Consider the following 19,258-nt stretch of genomic DNA (forward strand, 5'->3'; position numbering starts at 1 on the left):
CTCATATCTCACATTATAACATGGAAAATGCATGTTTACAAGACACGTTTTTTGAAATAAGAAAATACGCTTCACAAAGATACTAAAATAAATACAAACAGATGAATATCATTTTTAGTATCAGTTAGTCGCAGTGATTGATGTAGTCAAATATCTCTAACAGATAATTTGGTGAAAACAAATAGTTGAAACTTTTCATCTGAAAAACTTCAAACTTTCTTCTATCATGTTTAAGAGTGGTATGATTGGCAGAAATTGTGTTTACTTATGTTAACGAATCACTTGTTGGCGGATCATAATTGTCTACAAAATTGTGTTGTGGCTTGTTAGTAAAGACAATTATTATATGCAGCATGTCGCAGTATAGACGGCGTGTGGTCAGAAACTGTATACAGTTATAATTGCCTTTCTATAATATTGATTTAATAATAATTTCAACGGGTACAAATGTACAGTTCAGTATGTGGAGAAATTATGTTTTACTCTCTTTTCGGATTGAAGAAATTCCACAAATTACAAAAATTAAATGGATTTTAGAATGGTTTGTTGTTTTACAAGGTGAGTTCCTTGCATAACTTATTTTGATTAAACATTTCAATTGTTTTAATGCATTCTCAAACAGTATTTGGTTGAAAGTTGGTTAATACTATACTGATTAAGATTTTAAAAAGGAATATCCTTGGCCCATTTATTTTCATTGATATAATTCTGTAAGGCGATAAATATATATATATGGATGAAAGCCGCTAGACAACTGACAATGTTTTAACTCACTTTCTATTGTTTATATATATATATGTTTATCCAAAAAAGAGTACAGAGTATTGGTTCATTCCCGATTCAGAATGATTTGGCTGCATCAATTTTAGGACTTTTATCCTTTTTTTAATATTACATAAATTTCTCTTACACATTATTATTTAGTTTTCATGAAATCTACATAATTAAATTGAATCTCTCAAAATCTTCAGACTTCGTTCGTTTCTTTGTGTACTATGCTAATGATGATATATTTATCAGCATTTACTTTTCTGTATATAAATTATGTAATTGAATAAAATCTAAGATTCTAAATTAAACGACTATGATTCAAGCTGTTTTAGTCGGTCCTTTTTATGCTCCAAATGTTTGTTAAGAATGCCGCTCAAACCTTTTGTTTTTGAGTTATCTGATGAATTTATTCCAAAAGTAAGCCTTTTCTGTACCAAGTCTGTTCAATTACAGGCTTGACAAATATAATTTAGATTTATTTTTATATGTTAATCTTAACATATCTTTTTCTCATTTTACTATGAACTTTCAACAATTCTGGTGATAAACCAGCGTTTTATCATTGGAAAAATGTGTATTACCATGTGATCAAACAGGAATTTCTGTTTTGTTTACATTTTCTGATGAACTGGTTTTTTCTAACGACCTTAATAACGAGAGAATGGCCATCAACTTGTGGTCTGGAATTTACTTTTTAGGAGTAAACATGTCCAAAATGCCAACAGAATCGTCTTTGTAGCCTATTATCAAGTTATTGAGAAATAGACTGATGAAAGAATATTTATTTATCTGTCGAAGAGGACAGTATGTGTTTCAACAAATTTGTTTTATTGCTTCCTCTGCCTGATACAACTGACAGTTTTCAAATCATGAATGTCACTAATGTTACACTGTTTTATTTAAGATTTTCAGGTACTTTGAAGCCTTGCTGAAATGGTAAAATAAACCTAAGTTGTGTCCTAACAATTCATTTATACAAAAAAACACTGCGTTAATCCGTCCCTTATCATATTGTTCAACTTGTTAAATTTAACGAGTCGTTTAAAATTGTCAAAGAGTCGTTATATCTAATCGACCTCATTGAGGTTGATTAAATTTTAATCAGCTGGTCTTAAAAACATTTAATTTACTTTTAATTGCATTTCAAAACTTAAACCAATGGTCAATGATTTCTGTTCTTCGCGAGTTAATGTGCAACGGCTTCTGAAGCTAGTGATTCCAGAATTTAAAACAAATATATTTTAGTGAAACTGATTATGTTTTTTCTTTTTCTTTTACTATCTTTAAAGAAGTTTCTATGAACCAAATCTGAAATGTTAGTCTTACTTTAAAGTTTCACGAAACGCTATGGCATGATTAATTTCTTTCACGAAATATTTCTGATCGGGTGAGACACGAAGTCGTCGTTTGTTACAAAAAAATGCTGTCAAGTTGACTTCTTCATGTACTTATGTTTTTTGTCGAGCATTGTTTGAAGGTAAAAGATGTATGGGGGAAAGAGAAGTACAGTAACTATAGCACTATGTCTTGAAAGATATCTTTTTTTATTGCGACCCCCTGAGTGGAGGAGAAATTTTACTCGATTGCGTATTTCCTCACATAGACTTAGACTTGAACAAGGTAGATATCATGGTGTTTCTCGACAAAACAGAATATGTCTCAGGTGCACCTCAAATGAAATTGATGATGAAAAACATTTTTCATTTTCATGTACATCATCTTTAACTAGAAGACACTGCATGTACTCCATGATCAACTTACTGTGTCCTAACTTTAAGCACTTGGAGTCGGTTTCACTAAAAAACTTACGATTAAGCTTGATCGTAAGTCATGAATAATTCAGTATACTTACGATAAATCTTAGTCGTAAGTTTTTTTGTGAAACCGACTCCTGGATTCCTAGCCAAAAACTAATCTGGCTACTTAATGTAGAGAATGTTGATATAGTAATATCTTTTTGTGATCTGATTGATGAAGGCAAAATATAGATCTAGCTTATCTGCTTCAGGCACGAGGATGGCATGGTGGTTACCTAGACTCACCTATAATAATAATAATGTACCTTCTTGTATTTATTTTATCATTGACAATCAGAATTATTCCCAAATACATTATATTTAAGTTTTTTTCTATTTCGTACTATGAAAACTTTGGCATGTCATTTAGCATCGTCCCTTGGTGCCTCTTGCAGTCGGGTCATCTTACAATATGTATCAACCCCTTCTGCATCAGGCACGAGGATGACAAACCAGGTTTGTGCATCTGCTCATAATATCATAACCAAATTATCTATTTTACATTCATGTAAACCTTGTTAGTCTATCTCCCACCTTGCCATGCAGCACGGTCCCTTGGAGGCTTTTGCAGTTAAGTTAGATATACAATACATTGCCAATTTATTTTAGGAACTTTTTCATGTTGGGGTGTACCTGAGAAGGAGAGAAACATTGTTGAACGTATATTTATATATATTTATATATGTGTGTAGTTCATGATGTTCAAACTGACTTTTCTTTTCTTTGTATGTATCCCTACCGACGAAGTCGAAGGGGACTTTAGGTTTGCATTCCGTCTGTCTGTCTGTCTGTCCGGAAGTCTGGCAAATCAGTTTTCCACACTTTTTTCTTCGTGCTTTAAGATATTGATTTGATATTTGGTATATTGTTTTATCATGACAAGTTACAGATCAAGTTCAAATTTTGTTCCGGTCTGATAATTTTGTGCAGAGTAATGGTCCTTGGACTTAGAAAATTCACTCAAATATTCAGTTTTCTGCAGTTTTTTTCCTCGTGCTTGAAGATATTGATTTAATAATTGGTACATTATTTTATCATGACAAATTACAGATTGAGTTCGAATTTTGTTCAGGTCTGATGATTTTGTGCAGAATTATGGTCCTTGGACTTAGAAAAATTCACTCAAATAATCAGTTTTGCACACTTTTTTTCGTCATACTTGAAGATATTGATTTGATAATTGGTATATAGTTTTATCATGAAAAATTACAGACCAAGTTCGAATTTTGTTCTGATGATTTTGTGTGCAGAGTTATGGTCCTTGGACTTAGAAAATTCACTTAAATAATCAGTTTTCCACATTTTTTATCATCATGCTTGAAGCTATTGACTTGATATTTGTTATATAGTTTACACCATGACAAGTTATAGATCAAGTTAGCATATTGTTCCAGCACAATTAATTTTTAACCGGTAGGGGACTATGTATTGCCATGCAATACTCTCAGAATGCTTCTTGTTATTGTCTCATTAATGTCTTATATTGTACTATGCTCCTTGTGAGCCCATTTAATGGAAATAAAACATCTTCTTCTTACAGTATGACTGGGTACATACACACAATATGATAGGTTAAACTAGTTTTACCTGCACACAACCTTATTTTTATACGACCGCAAAAAAAAATTGCGGTCGTATATTGGTATGACGTTGGCGTCGTCGTCGTCGTCGTCGACCGAAGACACATTGGTTTTCGCACTCTAACTTTAGTTTAAGTGGATGGATCTCTATGAAATTTTACCATAAGGTTCAATACCACAAAAGGAAGGTTGGGATTGATTTTGGGGGTTATGGTACCAACAGTTAAGGAATTAGGGGCCAAAAAGGGGCCAAAAATAAGCATGTTTGTAACTTCCAGACATAACTTGTGTGTTAGTGTATGGATCTCTCTGACATTGTACCACAAGTTTCCATATCACAAAGGGAATGCTGGGATTGATTTTGGGGGTAATTGCCTCAAAAGTTTAGGAATTTGGTGCCAAAAAAGGGGCAAAAAACAAGCAGTTTTCTAGTTTCATGACAACAACTTGTGTGTAAGTGTATGGAATCTTTCTGAAATTGTACTACAAGGTTCCATATCACATAGGGAAAGCTGGAATTGAGTTTGGGGGTAATTGCCCAAAATTTTTAGGAATAAGGGGCCAAAAATAAGCATTTTTCTAGTTTCCAGACAATAACTTGTGTTCAAGTGTATGGATCTCTCTGAATTGTACTGCAAGGTACCATACTACAAAGGGAAGGCTGGGATTGCGTTTGGGGTTGATGAATCATAAGGGGGCTCAAAAAATTTGGGGGAGGGATTTTTTTTTCCTGTTTTTCCTTTTTTTTTCTTTAAAATTTTCCATTTTGAATTGGTTATTTCTGGTTTATATATAAAAGCAAATAATAATGATATGGTTTGAATAGGTAAATTAGAAATTTTTAAGTTCTTAGACCACATTCATTCTGTGTCAGAAACCTATGCTGTGTCAAATATTTAATCACAATCCAAATTCAGTGCTGTATCAAGCTTGAATGTTGTGTCCATACTTGCCCCAACTGTTCAGGGTTCGACCTCTGCGGGTCGTATCAAGCTGCGCACAACGGAGCATTTTATTAACTAAATATGTTCCATTGTTCCTATATCCATATTCGATTCTAAAGAATGTGATTGCAACGACTGCTGTTGATGATTAAACTAAAGCTCTTGAGATGGTTTTTATACGACCGCAAATAAATTTTGCGGTCGTATATTGGTATGACGTTGGCGTCGTCGTCGTCGTCGTCGTCGTCGTTGTCGTTGTCGTCGTCGTCCGGTGTCGTCGTCGTCGTCCGAAGACACATTGGTTTTCGCACTCTAACTTTAGTTTAAGTGAATGGATCTCTATGAAATTTTACCATAAGGTTCAATACCACAAAAGGAAGGTTGGGATTGATTTTTGGGGTTATGGTATCAACAGTTAAGGAATTAGGGGCCACAAATAAGCATTTTTGTAACTTCCAGACATAACTTGTGTGTTAGTCTATGGATCTCTCTGACATTGTACCACAAGGTTCCATATTACAAAGGGAATGCTGGGATTGATTTTGGGGGTAATTGCCTCAAAATTTTAGGAATTAGGGGCCAAAAAAGGGGCCAAAAATAAGCATTTTTCTAGTTTCATGACAATAACTTGTGTGTAAGTGTATGGATCTTTCTGAAATTGTACTACAAGGTTCCAGATCACAAAGGGAAAGCTGGAATTGAGTTTGGGGGTAATTGCCCAAAAAGTTTAGGAATAAGGGGCCAAAAATAAGCATTTTTCTAGTTTCCAGACAATAACTTGTGTTCAAGTGTATGGATCTCTCTGAAATTGTACTGCAAGGTTCCATACCCGAAAGGGAAGGCTTGGATTGATTTTGGGGGTAATTGCCTCAAAATTTTAGGAATTAGGGGCCAAAAAGGGGCAAAAAATATGCATTTTTCTAACTTCAGGACAATAACTTGTGTGTAAGTGTATGGATCTTTATGAAATTGTACTACAAGGTTCCATATCACAAAGGGAAAGCTGGGTTTGAGTTTGGGGGTAATTGCCCTAAACGTTAAGGAATTTGGGGCCAAAAAGGGGCCTAAAAACAAGCATTTTTCTAGTTTCCAGACAATAACTTGTGTTCAAGTGTATGGATCTCTCTGAAATTGTACTGCAAGGTACCATACCACAAAGGGAAGGCTAGGATTGAGTTTGGGAGTGATGAATCATAAGGGGGTTCAAAAAATTTGGGGGATGGACTTTTTTTCCTTTTTTTTCCTTTTTTTTTCTTTAAAATTTTCAATTTTAAATTGGTTATTTCTGATTTATATATAAAAGCAAATAATAATGATATGGTTTGAATAGGTAAATTAAAATTTTTTTAAGTTCTTAGACCACATTCATTCTGTGTCAGAAACCTATGCTGTGTCAAATATTTAATCACAATCCAAATTCAGTGCTGTATCAAGCTTGAATGTTGTGTCCATACTTGCCCCAACTGTTCAGGGTTCGACCTCTGCCATCGTATCAAGCTGCGCCCAGCGGAGCATTTTATTCATTAATGCCTTGGTCGAAGAAAACTTAGTTCACCGACATTAAACTCTATTCTAAAACCTGTATGAGTGTGTATTGCTCGCGCAGCCTCGATGGGAGATACTAATTTGAATGCTTAATTAACCCCTTGTTATTTCCATAATAGTTTGAAACTTGAAAAATTTTTGTCATTTGTTTCATAGAGTCCTTCTCAATGCTATTTAATGCCTAACAGCGAACTGTCGTTTAATGTGCTGCTTTTTAGTAGTTGTGCAAATTGATGGTTGTTTTAAAGCTTTGATAGCTTATCAAACGTATGTGGAAATTGTCTTATACAAAAACATTCTCACCAAGATACCTTTAATTAGGGCCCCGCCGAATGGCGGCCGGCCTATAGTGAGTAGTCTGTCCGTCCATCTGTCCGTCTGTCCGTCCGTCCGTCCGTCCGTCTGTCCGTCCGTCCGTCCGTCCGTCCGTCTGTCCGTCCGTCCGTCTATCCGTCCGTAACAAATCGTGTCCGCTCTATATCTAGAGAACCGTTATGATTTCGAAGTTTATACTTGACATGTATATTAACCAACACCAGAGGGTGTTTCATAATGTATGTTCAACTTCCTAGGTCAAAGGTTAAGGTCAAAAACTTTGGTTTTAGTTAACAACCCCATGTCCTTTGGTAAAGATCGTGTCCGCTCTATATCTTGAGAACCGTGATGATTTCAAAGTTTATACTTGATATGTATATTAACCAACACCAGAGGGTGTGTCATAATGTATGTACAACTTCCTAGGTCAAAGGTCAAGGTCAAAAACTTTGGTTTTAGTTGACAGCCCCATGTCCTATGGTAAAGATCGTGTCCGCTCTATATCTTGAGAACCGTTATGATTTCCAAGTTTATACTTGATATGTATATAAACCAACACCAGAGGGTGTGTCATAATTTATGTACAACTTCCTAGGTCAAAGGTCAAGGTCAAAAACTTTGGTTTCATTTGACAACCCCATGTCCAATGATAAAGATACAAATTTTTTACCACACATTATTCACAGCGGGGCCCACAGAGGAGGCTCCCATCTCAATGATATCTAGTTGGTTACTCTCATTCATAGCCTTGTCTTTATGTTATATCTATTTAATGACCAAATAGAAATCTGTTTTTTTTACCAAAAGACAAATCAAAAATATATTATCTACAGATACCTCAACTTGGACCTTTCGTTTCGTGTTGAAACGCATTTCTTTAGATAGCATAGCAAACATTCCTGTTAAAATCGTCTAATTAGCTTAATTGCCTCTGTAGGATTTGTAGATAAAAGTGCCCCGATTGCTTTTTACGAGAGTGATTTTATGCTGAGAGCTTATTATGCTTCTTAGTAGGTACTGATGTAAACATTTAGATATATACTTGTTCTAATATTGTTTTAAGATTTATACAAGATAAATTCTTCGTCGATATCTTTATTTAACTACATGCTCTGCTAAACTTGATCGGGAATCCATCAGGAACTACGACAGTGTGACGGTAAATGGAAATTTGATTGTTTTCTTGTTTTGGTTAATGTTTTTAAAAAAATATGTCAGTGTTTGAATATCTATATCAAAGATCTATAGAATGGTATACTTACGTTTTCATTGAAGCAATACATGTTATTGGAGAGGCTACAGATGCTGATATCTCGAAGGTACATTGTTTTCTGTTGGCGTTTCCTACTATAATAAAACTGATAGTTTGAGGTTAATAAGTAGAAAGTACATTTTAAAACGAAACAGCCAGGCGGTTATTATTAGTCTGACATCATACTTGATATAACATCTACATGTTTATTTTCAGTCCTACCATTTTGTATTGGAACGTTATGTCCTAGTAATGTTCAAAGAGAAGCATTCTCATGTTTTGCTGGATATAGTACACAATTGTTGAATATGCAAAAAAGTTCCGAAACATTATTTACTGGTGTAGATGTAGAACTTCTAAGAGCCTTTTGCAGGTAAGCCCCGTTTCCTGATTTAGATGAATACAGCTTAATTACTACAACTATATACAGACAAATGGTTACACATAAACAATTACACTCTTTAGAAATATTTGCCACTTTTCAAATGTAATTATTTTCTCACCTACAAAAGTGATTAACAGGACAGAAGACGTTTCAGTTTTAGGAGTTTGCGGGACAAACATTAATCTTTCCCAATGTGCCTTCGTTTGTTATTTCCAGTAATTTTTCAGAACCTATTTAAGTGTCTGAATGCATATATGATAAGGGATGTGAGATATAAAAACTGTAGTATAAGTAGATTTATAGTGCGCATAGCAAGATCCAAATTAGTAAGATATATGATCGTCTGAAATACGATGGACAGACATACGATATAGCAAACTATGCTACATGTATTAACACTAATAATGATTGATTGATTGTTAGATTGCTTAATGTCCAGTGGCAAATATTCCATGCATGTTCAGAACGAGAACAAATTAACAATAGATACAATTGGTAGTTCCTGTAATAGAGGCCGTCCGGGATGAAGATCGGGGAAATTTTGCCTTGCAATAGGCCCCATCAAAGAGTTGTTGCAAGAGTTCTTACCGTACAGAGAGCGTGTCACTCTCTTTACAAGAGGCATCGGATTTAACGTCTTCATTCTCGTCGGACGTGGCTGCATACTTGTACATCCCGCACAGCCAAACGGACGCCCCACTTTGGCAAGGGTTTAACTGCCAGTCGGAAGAAGACCAAAGTGACTATATTACTATTCCCAAGTCACCCTTGGGAGCAACACTAATAATGCAATACTTAGTAGTCCAAATGTGAAAGTCAAATGAATACGATAGACCTTTCTCGTGTGTATGAATATTCAAAAATTGTAACATGGATTGAAGTTAATGAATTAACAATCCCATTTTTATGCCCCCGCCGTAGCGGAGGGGGGCATTAAGTTTTACCCTTGTCCGTCTGTACGTCCAAAAATTCGTTTCCGTTCTCTAACTTTAGTTTACCTCAACCAAATGTTATGAAACTTATACACAATGATTATTACCACAAAACACAGATCAAGTTTGAATTTTGGTGGCGTCACTTTTACCGTTCTAGAATTATGCCTCTTCAGAAATGGAAAAATTGCTAAATTTTTCGTTTCCGTTCTCTTTCTTTAGTTTGCCTCCACCAAATAATATGAAACTTATACAAAATGCTTATTTCCACAAAACACAGATCCAGTTTGAATTTTAGTGGCGTCACTTTTACCGTTATAGAGTCATGCTCCTTTACAAATGGAAAAAATGCTGAATTTTTGTTTCCGTTCTCTGACTTTAGTTTGCCTCCACCAAATGATATGAAATTTATACACAATGCTTATTACCACAAAACATAGATCAAGTTTGAATTTTAGTGGCGTCACTTTTACCGTTCTAGAGTTATGCCCCTTCAGAAATGGAAAAATTGCTGAATTTTTCTTTTCTGTTCTCTAACTTTAGATTGCCTCAACCAAATTTTATGTAACTTATATACAATGCTTATTACCACAAAACACAGATCAAGTGTGAATTTTGGTGGCGTCACTTTTACCGTTCTAGAGTTATGCCCCATCAGAAATGGAAAAATTGCTGAATTTTTCGTTTCCTTTCTCTTACTTTAGTTTGCCTCAACCAAATGTTATGTAACTTATACATTGTACACAATGCTTATTACCACAAAACACAGATCAAGTTTTTGAATTTTGGTGGCGTCACTTTTACCGTTTTAGAGTTATGCTCCTTTACAAATGGAAAAAATGCTGAATTTTTGTTTCCGTTCTCTGACTTTAGTTTGCCTCAACCAAATTTTATGTAACTTATATACAATGCTTATTACCACAAAACACAGATCAAGTGTGAATTTTGGTGGCGTCACTTTTACCGTTCTAGAGTTATGCCCCATCAGAAATGAAAAAATTGCTGAATTTTTCGTTTCCTTTCTCTTACTTTAGTTTGCCTCAGCCAAATGTTATGTAACTTATACACAATGCTTATTACCACAAAAACACAGATCAAGTTTTTATACGACCGCAAAAATTGAAAATTTTTTGGTCGTATATTGGTATGACGTTGGCGTCGTCGTCGTCGTCGTCGTCGTCGTTGTCGTCGTCGTCTGGCGTCGTCCGGCGTCGTCCGAAGACACATTGGTTTTCGCACTCTAACTTTAGTTTAAGTGAATGGATCTCCATGAAATTTTACCATAAGGTTCAATACCACGAAAGGAAGGTTGGGATTGATTTTGGGGGTTATGGTACCAACAGTTAAGGAATAAGGGGCCAAAAAGGGGCCAAAAATAAGCATTTTTGTAACTTCCAGACAATAACTTGTGTGTAAGTGTATGGATCTCTCTGACATTGTACCACAAGGTTCCATATCACAAAGGGAAGGCTGTAATTGATTTTGGGGGTAATTGCCTCAAAATTTTAGGAATTAGGGGCCAAAAAAGGGGCAAAAAACAAGCATTTTTCTAGTTTCATGACAATAACTTGTGTGTAAGTGTTTGGATATTTCTGAAATTGTACTACAAGGTTCCATATCACAAAGGGAAAGCTGGAATTGAGTTTGGGGGTAATTGCCCGAAACGTTTAGGAATTGGGGGCCAAAAAGGGGCCAAAAATAAGCATTTTTCTAGTTTCCAGACAATAACTTGTGTTCAAGTGTATGGATCTCTCTGAAATTGTACTGCAAGGTACCATACCACAAAGGGAAGGCTGGGATTGAGTTTGGGGGTGATGAATCATAAGGGGGTTCAAAAAATTAGGGGGGGGGGGATTTTTTTTTTTTCTTTTTTTTTCTTTTTTTCCTTTTTTTTTTCTTTTAAAATTTTCCATTTTAAGTTGGTTATTTCTGATTAATATTTAAAAGAAAATAATAATGATATGGTAGGAGATACACACCAAACAGGATGTGTAAATTATTATATAATAAGTATTGTGCAATAGCAAGAAATTTTCAATTGCACAGTATTGCACAATTGCAAGAAATCTTCAATTGCACAGTATTGCGCAATAGCAAGAAATCTTCAATTGCACAGTATTGCGCAATAGCAAGAAATATCCAATAGCACAATATTGCGCAATAGCAAGAAATTGTCAATTGTACAGTATTGCACAATAGCAAGAAATATTCAATTGCACAGTATTGTGCAAAAGAAGATACTTCGTATAAATTGCTTATTTCTTGATCAATTTCAATGGGGTTTTATTCTTGAATTCTTGGGGTTCTTTAATATGCTGAATCTAACCGTGTATTAAGTTTTTGGATTTTGGGCCCCGTTTTTAAATTGGTCCACATTGAGGGTCCAAAGGGTCCAAAATTTAACTTTGTTTGATTTCATCAAAAATTGAATTATTGGGGTTCTTTGATATGCCGAATCTAACCGTGTATTTAGATTCTTAATTTTTGGTTCCGTTTTCAAATTGGTCTACATTAAGATCAAAAGGGTCCAAAATTAAACTTAGTTTGATTTTAACAAAAATTGAATTTTTAGGGTTCTTTGATATGCTGAATCTAAACATGTATTTAGATTTTTGATTATGGGCCCAGTTTTCAAGTTGGTCCAAATCGGGGTCCAAAATTAAACTTTGTTTGATTTCAACAAAAATTGAATATATGGGGTTCTTTGATATGCTGAATATAACCATGTATTTAGATTTTTGATTTTTGGGCCCCGTTATCAACTTTGTCCACATTGAGGTCAAAAGGGTCCAAAATTAAACTTTGTTTGATTTCATCAAAAATTGAATTCTTGGGGTTCTTTGATATGCTGAATCTAACCATGTATTTAGATTTTTTATTTGTGGACCCGCTATCAAATTGGTTCATATTGAGGTCCAAAGGGTCCAAAATTAAACTTTGTTTGATTTCATCAAAAATTGAATTATTGGGGTTCTTTGATATGCCAAATCTAACCATGTATTTAGATTTTTAATTTTGGGTGCCGTTTTTAAATTGGTCTACATTAAGGTCCAAAGGGTCCAAAATTAAACTTAGTTTGATTTTAACAAAAATTGAATTCTTGGGGTTCTTTGATATGCTGAATCTAAACATGTGTTTAGATTTTTGATTATGGGCCCAGTTTTCAAGTTGGTCCAAGTTGGGGTCCAAAATAAAACTTTGTTTGATTTCAACAAAAATTGAATATATGGGGTTCTTTGATATGCTGAATCTAAACATGTATATAGATTTTAGATTTTTGGCCCAGTTTTCAAGTTGGTCCAAATTGGGGTCCAAAATTAAACTTTGTTTGATTTCAACAAAAATTGAATATATGGGGTTCTTTGATATGCTGAATCTTACCATGTATTTAGATTTTTTATGTGTGGGCCTGCTATCAAATTGGTTCATATTGAGGTCAAAAGGGTCCAAAATTAAACTTTGTTTGATTTCATCAAAAATTTAATTATTGGGGTTCTTTGATATGCCAAATCTAACCGTGTATTTAGATTTTTAATTTTGGGTCCCGTTTTTTAAATTGGTCTACATTAAGGTCCAAAGGGTCCAAAATTAAACTTAGTTTGATTTTAACAAAAATTGAATTTTTGGTGTTCTTTGATATGCTGAATCTTAACATGTGTTTAGATTTTTGATTATGGGACCAGTTTTCAAGTTAATCCAAGTTGGGGTCCAAAATTAAACTTTGTTTGATTTCAACAAAAATTGAATATATGGGGTTCTTTGATATGCTGAATCTAAACATGTATTTAGATTTTAGATTTTTGGCCCAGTTTTCAAGTTGGTCCAAATTGGGGTCCAAAATTAAACTTTGTTTGATTTCAACAAAAATTGAATATATGGGGTTCTTTGATATGCTGAATCTTACCATGTATTTAGATTTTTTATTTTGTGGGTCCGCTATCAAATTGGTTCATATTGAGGTCAAAAGGGTCCAAAATTAAACTTTGTTTGATTTCATCAAAAATTGAATTATTGGGGTTCTTTGATATGCCAAATCTAACCGTGTTTTTAGATTTTTAATTTTTTGGTCCCGTTTTTTAAATTGGTCTACATTAAGGTCCAAAGGGTCCAAAATTAAACTTAGTTTGATTTTAACAAAAATTGAATTCTTGGGGTACTTTGATATGCTGAATCTAAACATGTGTTTAGATTTTTGATTATGGGACCAGTTTTCAAGTTTGTCCAAGTTGGGGTCCAAAATTAAACTTTGTTTGATTTCAACAAAAATTGAATATATGGGGTTCTTTGATATGCTGAATCTAACCATGTATTTTTATTTTGGACATTGGACCATAATAGGTAAATTAAAAAAATTGAAGTTCTTAGACCACATTCTTTCTGTGTCAGAAACCTATGCTGTGTCAAATATTTAATCACAATCCAAATTCAGAGCTGTATCAAGCTTGAATGTTGTGTCCATACTTGCCCCAACTGTTCAGGGTTCGACCTCTGCGGTCGTATCAAGCTGCGCCCAGCGAAGCATTTTATTGAATTTTGGTGGCGTCACTTTTCCCGTTTTAGAGTTCTTCATCTTTACAAATGGAAAAATTGCTTAATTTTTCGTTTCCGTTCTCTAACTTAAGTTTGCCTCAACTAAATGTTATGAAACTTATGCGCAATGCTTATTACCACAAAACACAGATAAAATTCGAATTTTGGTGACGTCACTTTTACGGTTCTAGAGTTATGCCCCTTTGCAAATGGAAAAATTGCTGAATTTTTCGTTTCCGTTCTCTAACCATGCTAACTTAAGTTTGCCTCAACCGAATGTTATGAAACTTATACACAAAGCTTATTTCCACAAAACACAGATCTAGTTTGAATTTTGGTGGCGTCACTTTTACCGTTATAGAGTTATGCTCCTTTACAAATGGAAAAAATGCTGAATTTTTGTTTCCGTTCTCTGACTTTAGTTTGCCTCCACCAAATGATATGAAATTTATACACAATGCTTATTACCACAAAACATAGATCAAGTTTGAATTTTAGTGGCGTCACTTTTACCGTTCTAGAGTTATGCCCTTCAGAAATGGAAAAATTGCTGAATTTTTCTTTTCTGTTCTCTAACTTTAGTTTGCCTCAACCAAATTTTATGTAACTTATATACAATGCTTATTACCACAAAACACAGATCAAGTGTGAATTTTGGTGGCGTCACTTTTACCGTTCTAGAGTTATGTCCCATCAGAAATGGAAAAATTGCTGAATTTTTCGTTTCCTTTCTCTTACTTTAGTTTGCCTCAACCAAATGTTATGTAACTTATACATTGTACACAATGCTTATTACCACAAAAACACAGATCAAGTTTTTATACGACCGCAAACAAATTTTTGTGGTCGTATATTGGTATGACGTTGGCGTCGTCGTCGTCGTCGTCGTCGTCGTCGTCGTCCGGCGTCGTCGTCGTCGTCCGGCGTCGTCGTCCGAAGACGCATTTTTTTTTACGCACTCTAACTTTAGTTTAAGTGAATGGATCTCTATGAAATTTTACCATAAGGTTCAATACCACAAAAGGAAGGTGGGGATTGATTTTTGGGGTTAAGGTGCCAACAGTTAAGGAATTAGGGGCCAAAAAGGGGCCAAAAATAAGCATTTTCTAGTTTCCAGACAATAACTGTGGAACGGTGTATGGATCTCTCTGAAATTATACTACAAGTTTCCATACCACAAAGGGATGGTTAGGATTTGCTTTGGGGGGTTATTGCTCAAACCGTTTAAGAATTAGGTGCAAAAAAGGGGGAAAAACAAGGTTGTCCTCATTAATGGACAAATACTTTAGTACAAAACATAATTTAAAGCAGTGTAAGGGAGATAAATCAAATACATCATTGAAATTATCTCCCTTACACTGCTTTTAAATTATGTATAAAGTAATGGTTAATGAACAATTAAGATAATTTAAAACAGTGTAAGGGAGGTAATCCAAATACAACGTTTTGGTTACTTCCCTTACACTGCTTTTAAATTATGTTTAAAGAAATGCATATTTATAAAGGAAGACCAGTATGGCGCATTAGATTTGTAAAATCTTTGACCACATTTATTTATTTGTTATGCCGAATCTAACCGTGTATTTAGATTTTTATACGACCGCAAAAATTAAAAATTTTTTGGTCGTATATTGGTATGACGTTGGCGTCGTCGTCGTCGTCGTCGTCGTCGTCGTCGTCGTCGTCGTCGTCGTCGTCTGGCGTCGTCCGGCGTCGTCCGAAGACAAATTGGTTTTCGCACTTTAACTTTAGTTTAAGTGAATGGATCTCCATGAAATTTTACCATAAGGTTCAATACCACGAAAGGAAGGTTGGGATTGATTTTGGGGGTAATTGCCTCAAAATTTTAGGAATTAGGGGCCAAAAAAGGGGCAAAAAACAAGCATTTTTCTAGTTTCATGACAATAACTTGTGTGTAAGTGTTTGGATATTTCTGAAATAGTACTACAAGGTTCTATATCACAAAGGGAAAGCTGGAATTTAGTTTGGGGGTAATTGCCCGAAACGTTTAGGAATTGGGTGCCAAAAAGGGGCCAAAAATAAGCATTTTTCTAGTTTCCAGACAATAACTTGTGTTCAAGTGTATGGATCTCTCTGAAATTGTACTGCAAGGTACCATACCACAAAGGGAAGGCTGGGATTGAGTTTGGGGGTGATGAATCATAAGGGGGTTCAAAAAATTTGGGGGGGGGATTTTTTTTTTTTCTTTTTTTTTCTTTTTTTCCTTTTTTTTTTCTTTTAAAATTTTCCATTTTAAGTTGGTTATTTCTGATTAATATTTAAAAGCAAATAATAATGATATGGTAGGAGATACACACCAAACAGGATGTGTAAATTATCATATAATAAGTATTGTGCAATAGCAAGAAATTTTCAATTGCACAGTATTGCACAATAGCAAGAAATCTTCAATTGCACAGTATTGCGCAATAGCAAGAAATCTTCAATTGCACAGTATTGCGCAATAGCAAGAAATATCCAATAGCACAATATTGTGCAATAGCAAGAAATTGTAAGAAATTGTCAATTGTACAGTATTGCACAATAGCAAGAAATATTCAATTGCACAGTATTGTGCAAAAGAAGATACTTCGTATAAATTGCTTATTTCTTGATCAATTTCAATGGGGTTTTATTCTTGAATTCTTGGGGTTCTTTAATATGCTGAATCTGACCGTGTATTAAGTTTTTGGATTTTTGGCCCCGTTTTTAAATTGGTCCACATTGAGGTCCAAAGGGTCAAAAATTTAACTTTGTTTGATTTCATCAAAAATTGAATTATTGGGGTTCTTTGATATGCCGAATCTAATCGTGTATTTAGATTCTTAATTTTTGGTTCCGTTTTCAAATTGGTCTACATTAAGGTCCAAAGGGTCCAAAATTAAACTTAGTTTGATTTTAACAAAAATTGAATTTTTGGGGTTCTTTGATATGCTGAATCTAAACATGTATTTAGATTTTTGATTATGGGCCCAGTTTTCAAGTTGGTCCAAATCGGGGTCCAAAATTAAACTTTGTTTGATTTCAACAAAAATTGAATATATGGGGTTCTTTGATATGCTGAATCTAACCATGTATTTAGATTTTTGATTTTTGGGCCCCGTTATCAACTTTGTCCACATTGAGGTCAAAAGGGTCCAAAATTAAACTTTGTTTGATTTCATCAAAAATTGAATTCTTGGGGTTCTTTGATATGCTGAATCTAACCATGTATTTAGATTTTGGATATTGGACCATAATAGGTGAATGTCCAATTTAAAATTTTTAAGTTCTTAGACCACATTCATTCTGTGTCAGAAACCTATGCTGTGTCAAATATTTAATCACAATCCAAATTCAGAGCTGTATCAAGCTTGAATGTTGTGTCCATACTTGCCCCAACTGTTCAGGGTTCGACCTCTGCGGTCGTATCAAGCTGCGCCCTGCGGAGCATTTTATTAATTTTGGGTCCAGTTTTCAAATTGGTCTACATTAAGGTCCAAAGGGTCCAAAATTAAACTTTGTTTGATTTTAACAAAAATTGAATATATGGGGTTCTTTGATATGCTGAATCTAAACATGTATTTAGATTTTAGATTTTTGGCTTAGTTTTCAAGTTGGTCCAAATTGGGGTCCAAAATTAAACTTTGTTTGATTTCAACAAAAATTGAATATATGGGGTTCTTTGATATGCTGAATCTAACCATGTATTTAGATTTTTTATTTGTGGACCCTGCTATCAAATTGGTTCATATTGAGGTCAAAAGGGTCCAAAATTAAACTTTGTTTGATTTCATCAAAAATTGAATTATTGGGGTTCTTTGATATGCCAAATCTAACCGTGTATTTAGATTTTTAATTTTGGGTCCCGTTTTTTAAATTGGTCTACATTAAGGTCCAAAGGGTCCAAAATTAAACTTAGTTTGATTTTAACAAAAATTGAATTCTTGGGGTTCTTTGATATGCTGAATCTAAACATGTGTTTAGATTTTTGATTATGGGCCAGTTTTCAAGTTGGTCCAAGTTGGGGTCCAAAATTAAACTTTGTTTGATTTCAACAAAAATTGAATATATGGGGTTCTTTGATATGCTGAATCTAAACATGTATTTAGATTTTAGATTTTTGGCCCAGTTTTCAAGTTGGTCCAAATTGGGGTCCAAAATTAAACTTTGTTTGATTTCAACAAAAATTGAATATATGGGGTTCTTTGATATGCTGAATCTTACCATGTATTTAGATTTTTTATTTGTGGGCCCGCTATCAAATTGGTTCAAATTGAGGTCAAAAGGGTCCAAAACTAAACTTTGTTTGATTTCATCAAAAATTGAATTATTGGGGTTTTTTGATATGCCAAATCTAGCCGTGTTTTTAGATTTTTAATTTTGGGTCCCGTTTTTTTAAATTGGTCTACATTAAGGTCCAAAGGGTCCAAAATTAAACTTAGTTTGATTTTAACAAAAATTGAATTCTTGGGGTACTTTGATATGCTGAATCTAAACATGTGTTTAGATTTTTGATTATGGGACCAGTTTTCAAGTTGGTCCAAGTTGGGGTCCAAAATTAAACTTTGTTTGATTTCAACAAAAATTGAATATATGGGGTTCTTTGATATGCTGAATCTAACCATGTATTTTTATTTTGGACATTTGACCATAATAGGTAAATTAAAAGAATTGAAGTTCTTAGACCACATTCTTTCTGTGTCAGAAACCTATGCTGTGTCAAATATTTAATCACAATCCAAATTCAGAGCTGTATCAAGCTTGAATGTTGTGTCCATACTTGCCCCAACTGTTCAGGGTTCGACCTCTGCGGTCGTATCAAGCTGTGCCCAGCGAAGCATTTTATTGAATTTTGGTGGCGTCACTTTTACCGTTTTAGAGTTATGCTCCTTTACAAATGGAAAAAATGCTTAATTTTTGTTTCCGTTCTCTGACTTTAGTTTGCCTCAACCAAATTTTATGTAACTTATATACAATGCTTATTACCACAAAACACAGATCAAGTGTGAATTTTGGTGGCGTCACTTTTACCGTTCTAGAGTTAATCCCCATCAGAAATGAAAAAATTGCTGAATTTTTCGTTTCCTTTCTCTTACTTTAGTTTGCCTCAGCCAAATGTTATGTAACTTATACACAATGCTTATTACCACAAAAACACAGATCAAGTTTTTGAATTTTGGTGGCGTCACTTTTACCGTTTTAGAGTTCTTCATCTTTACAAATGGA

General features: G+C 34.3%; 1 protein-coding gene across 1 annotated transcript in view; it reads left to right on the forward strand.

Annotated features, from left to right (window-relative positions):
- The first annotated feature begins 265 nt into the window (after positions 1-265).
- Positions 266-19,258, forward strand: part of LOC127711389 (uncharacterized) — a 35,700-nt gene continuing 16,707 nt past the window's right edge. The window contains exons 1-2 of the mRNA XM_052217426.1: positions 266-558; positions 8,420-8,576. Coding sequence (XP_052073386.1) covers positions 462-558; positions 8,420-8,576 — 254 coding nt within the window. The 5' untranslated portion in view covers positions 266-461. The remainder of the gene's footprint in view (positions 559-8,419; positions 8,577-19,258) is intronic.

Source organism: Mytilus californianus, unplaced genomic scaffold (genome assembly GCF_021869535.1).
Source record: "Mytilus californianus isolate M0D057914Y unplaced genomic scaffold, xbMytCali1.0.p SCAF_1, whole genome shotgun sequence".
Classification (NCBI taxonomy): Eukaryota; Metazoa; Mollusca; class Bivalvia; order Mytilida; family Mytilidae; genus Mytilus; species Mytilus californianus.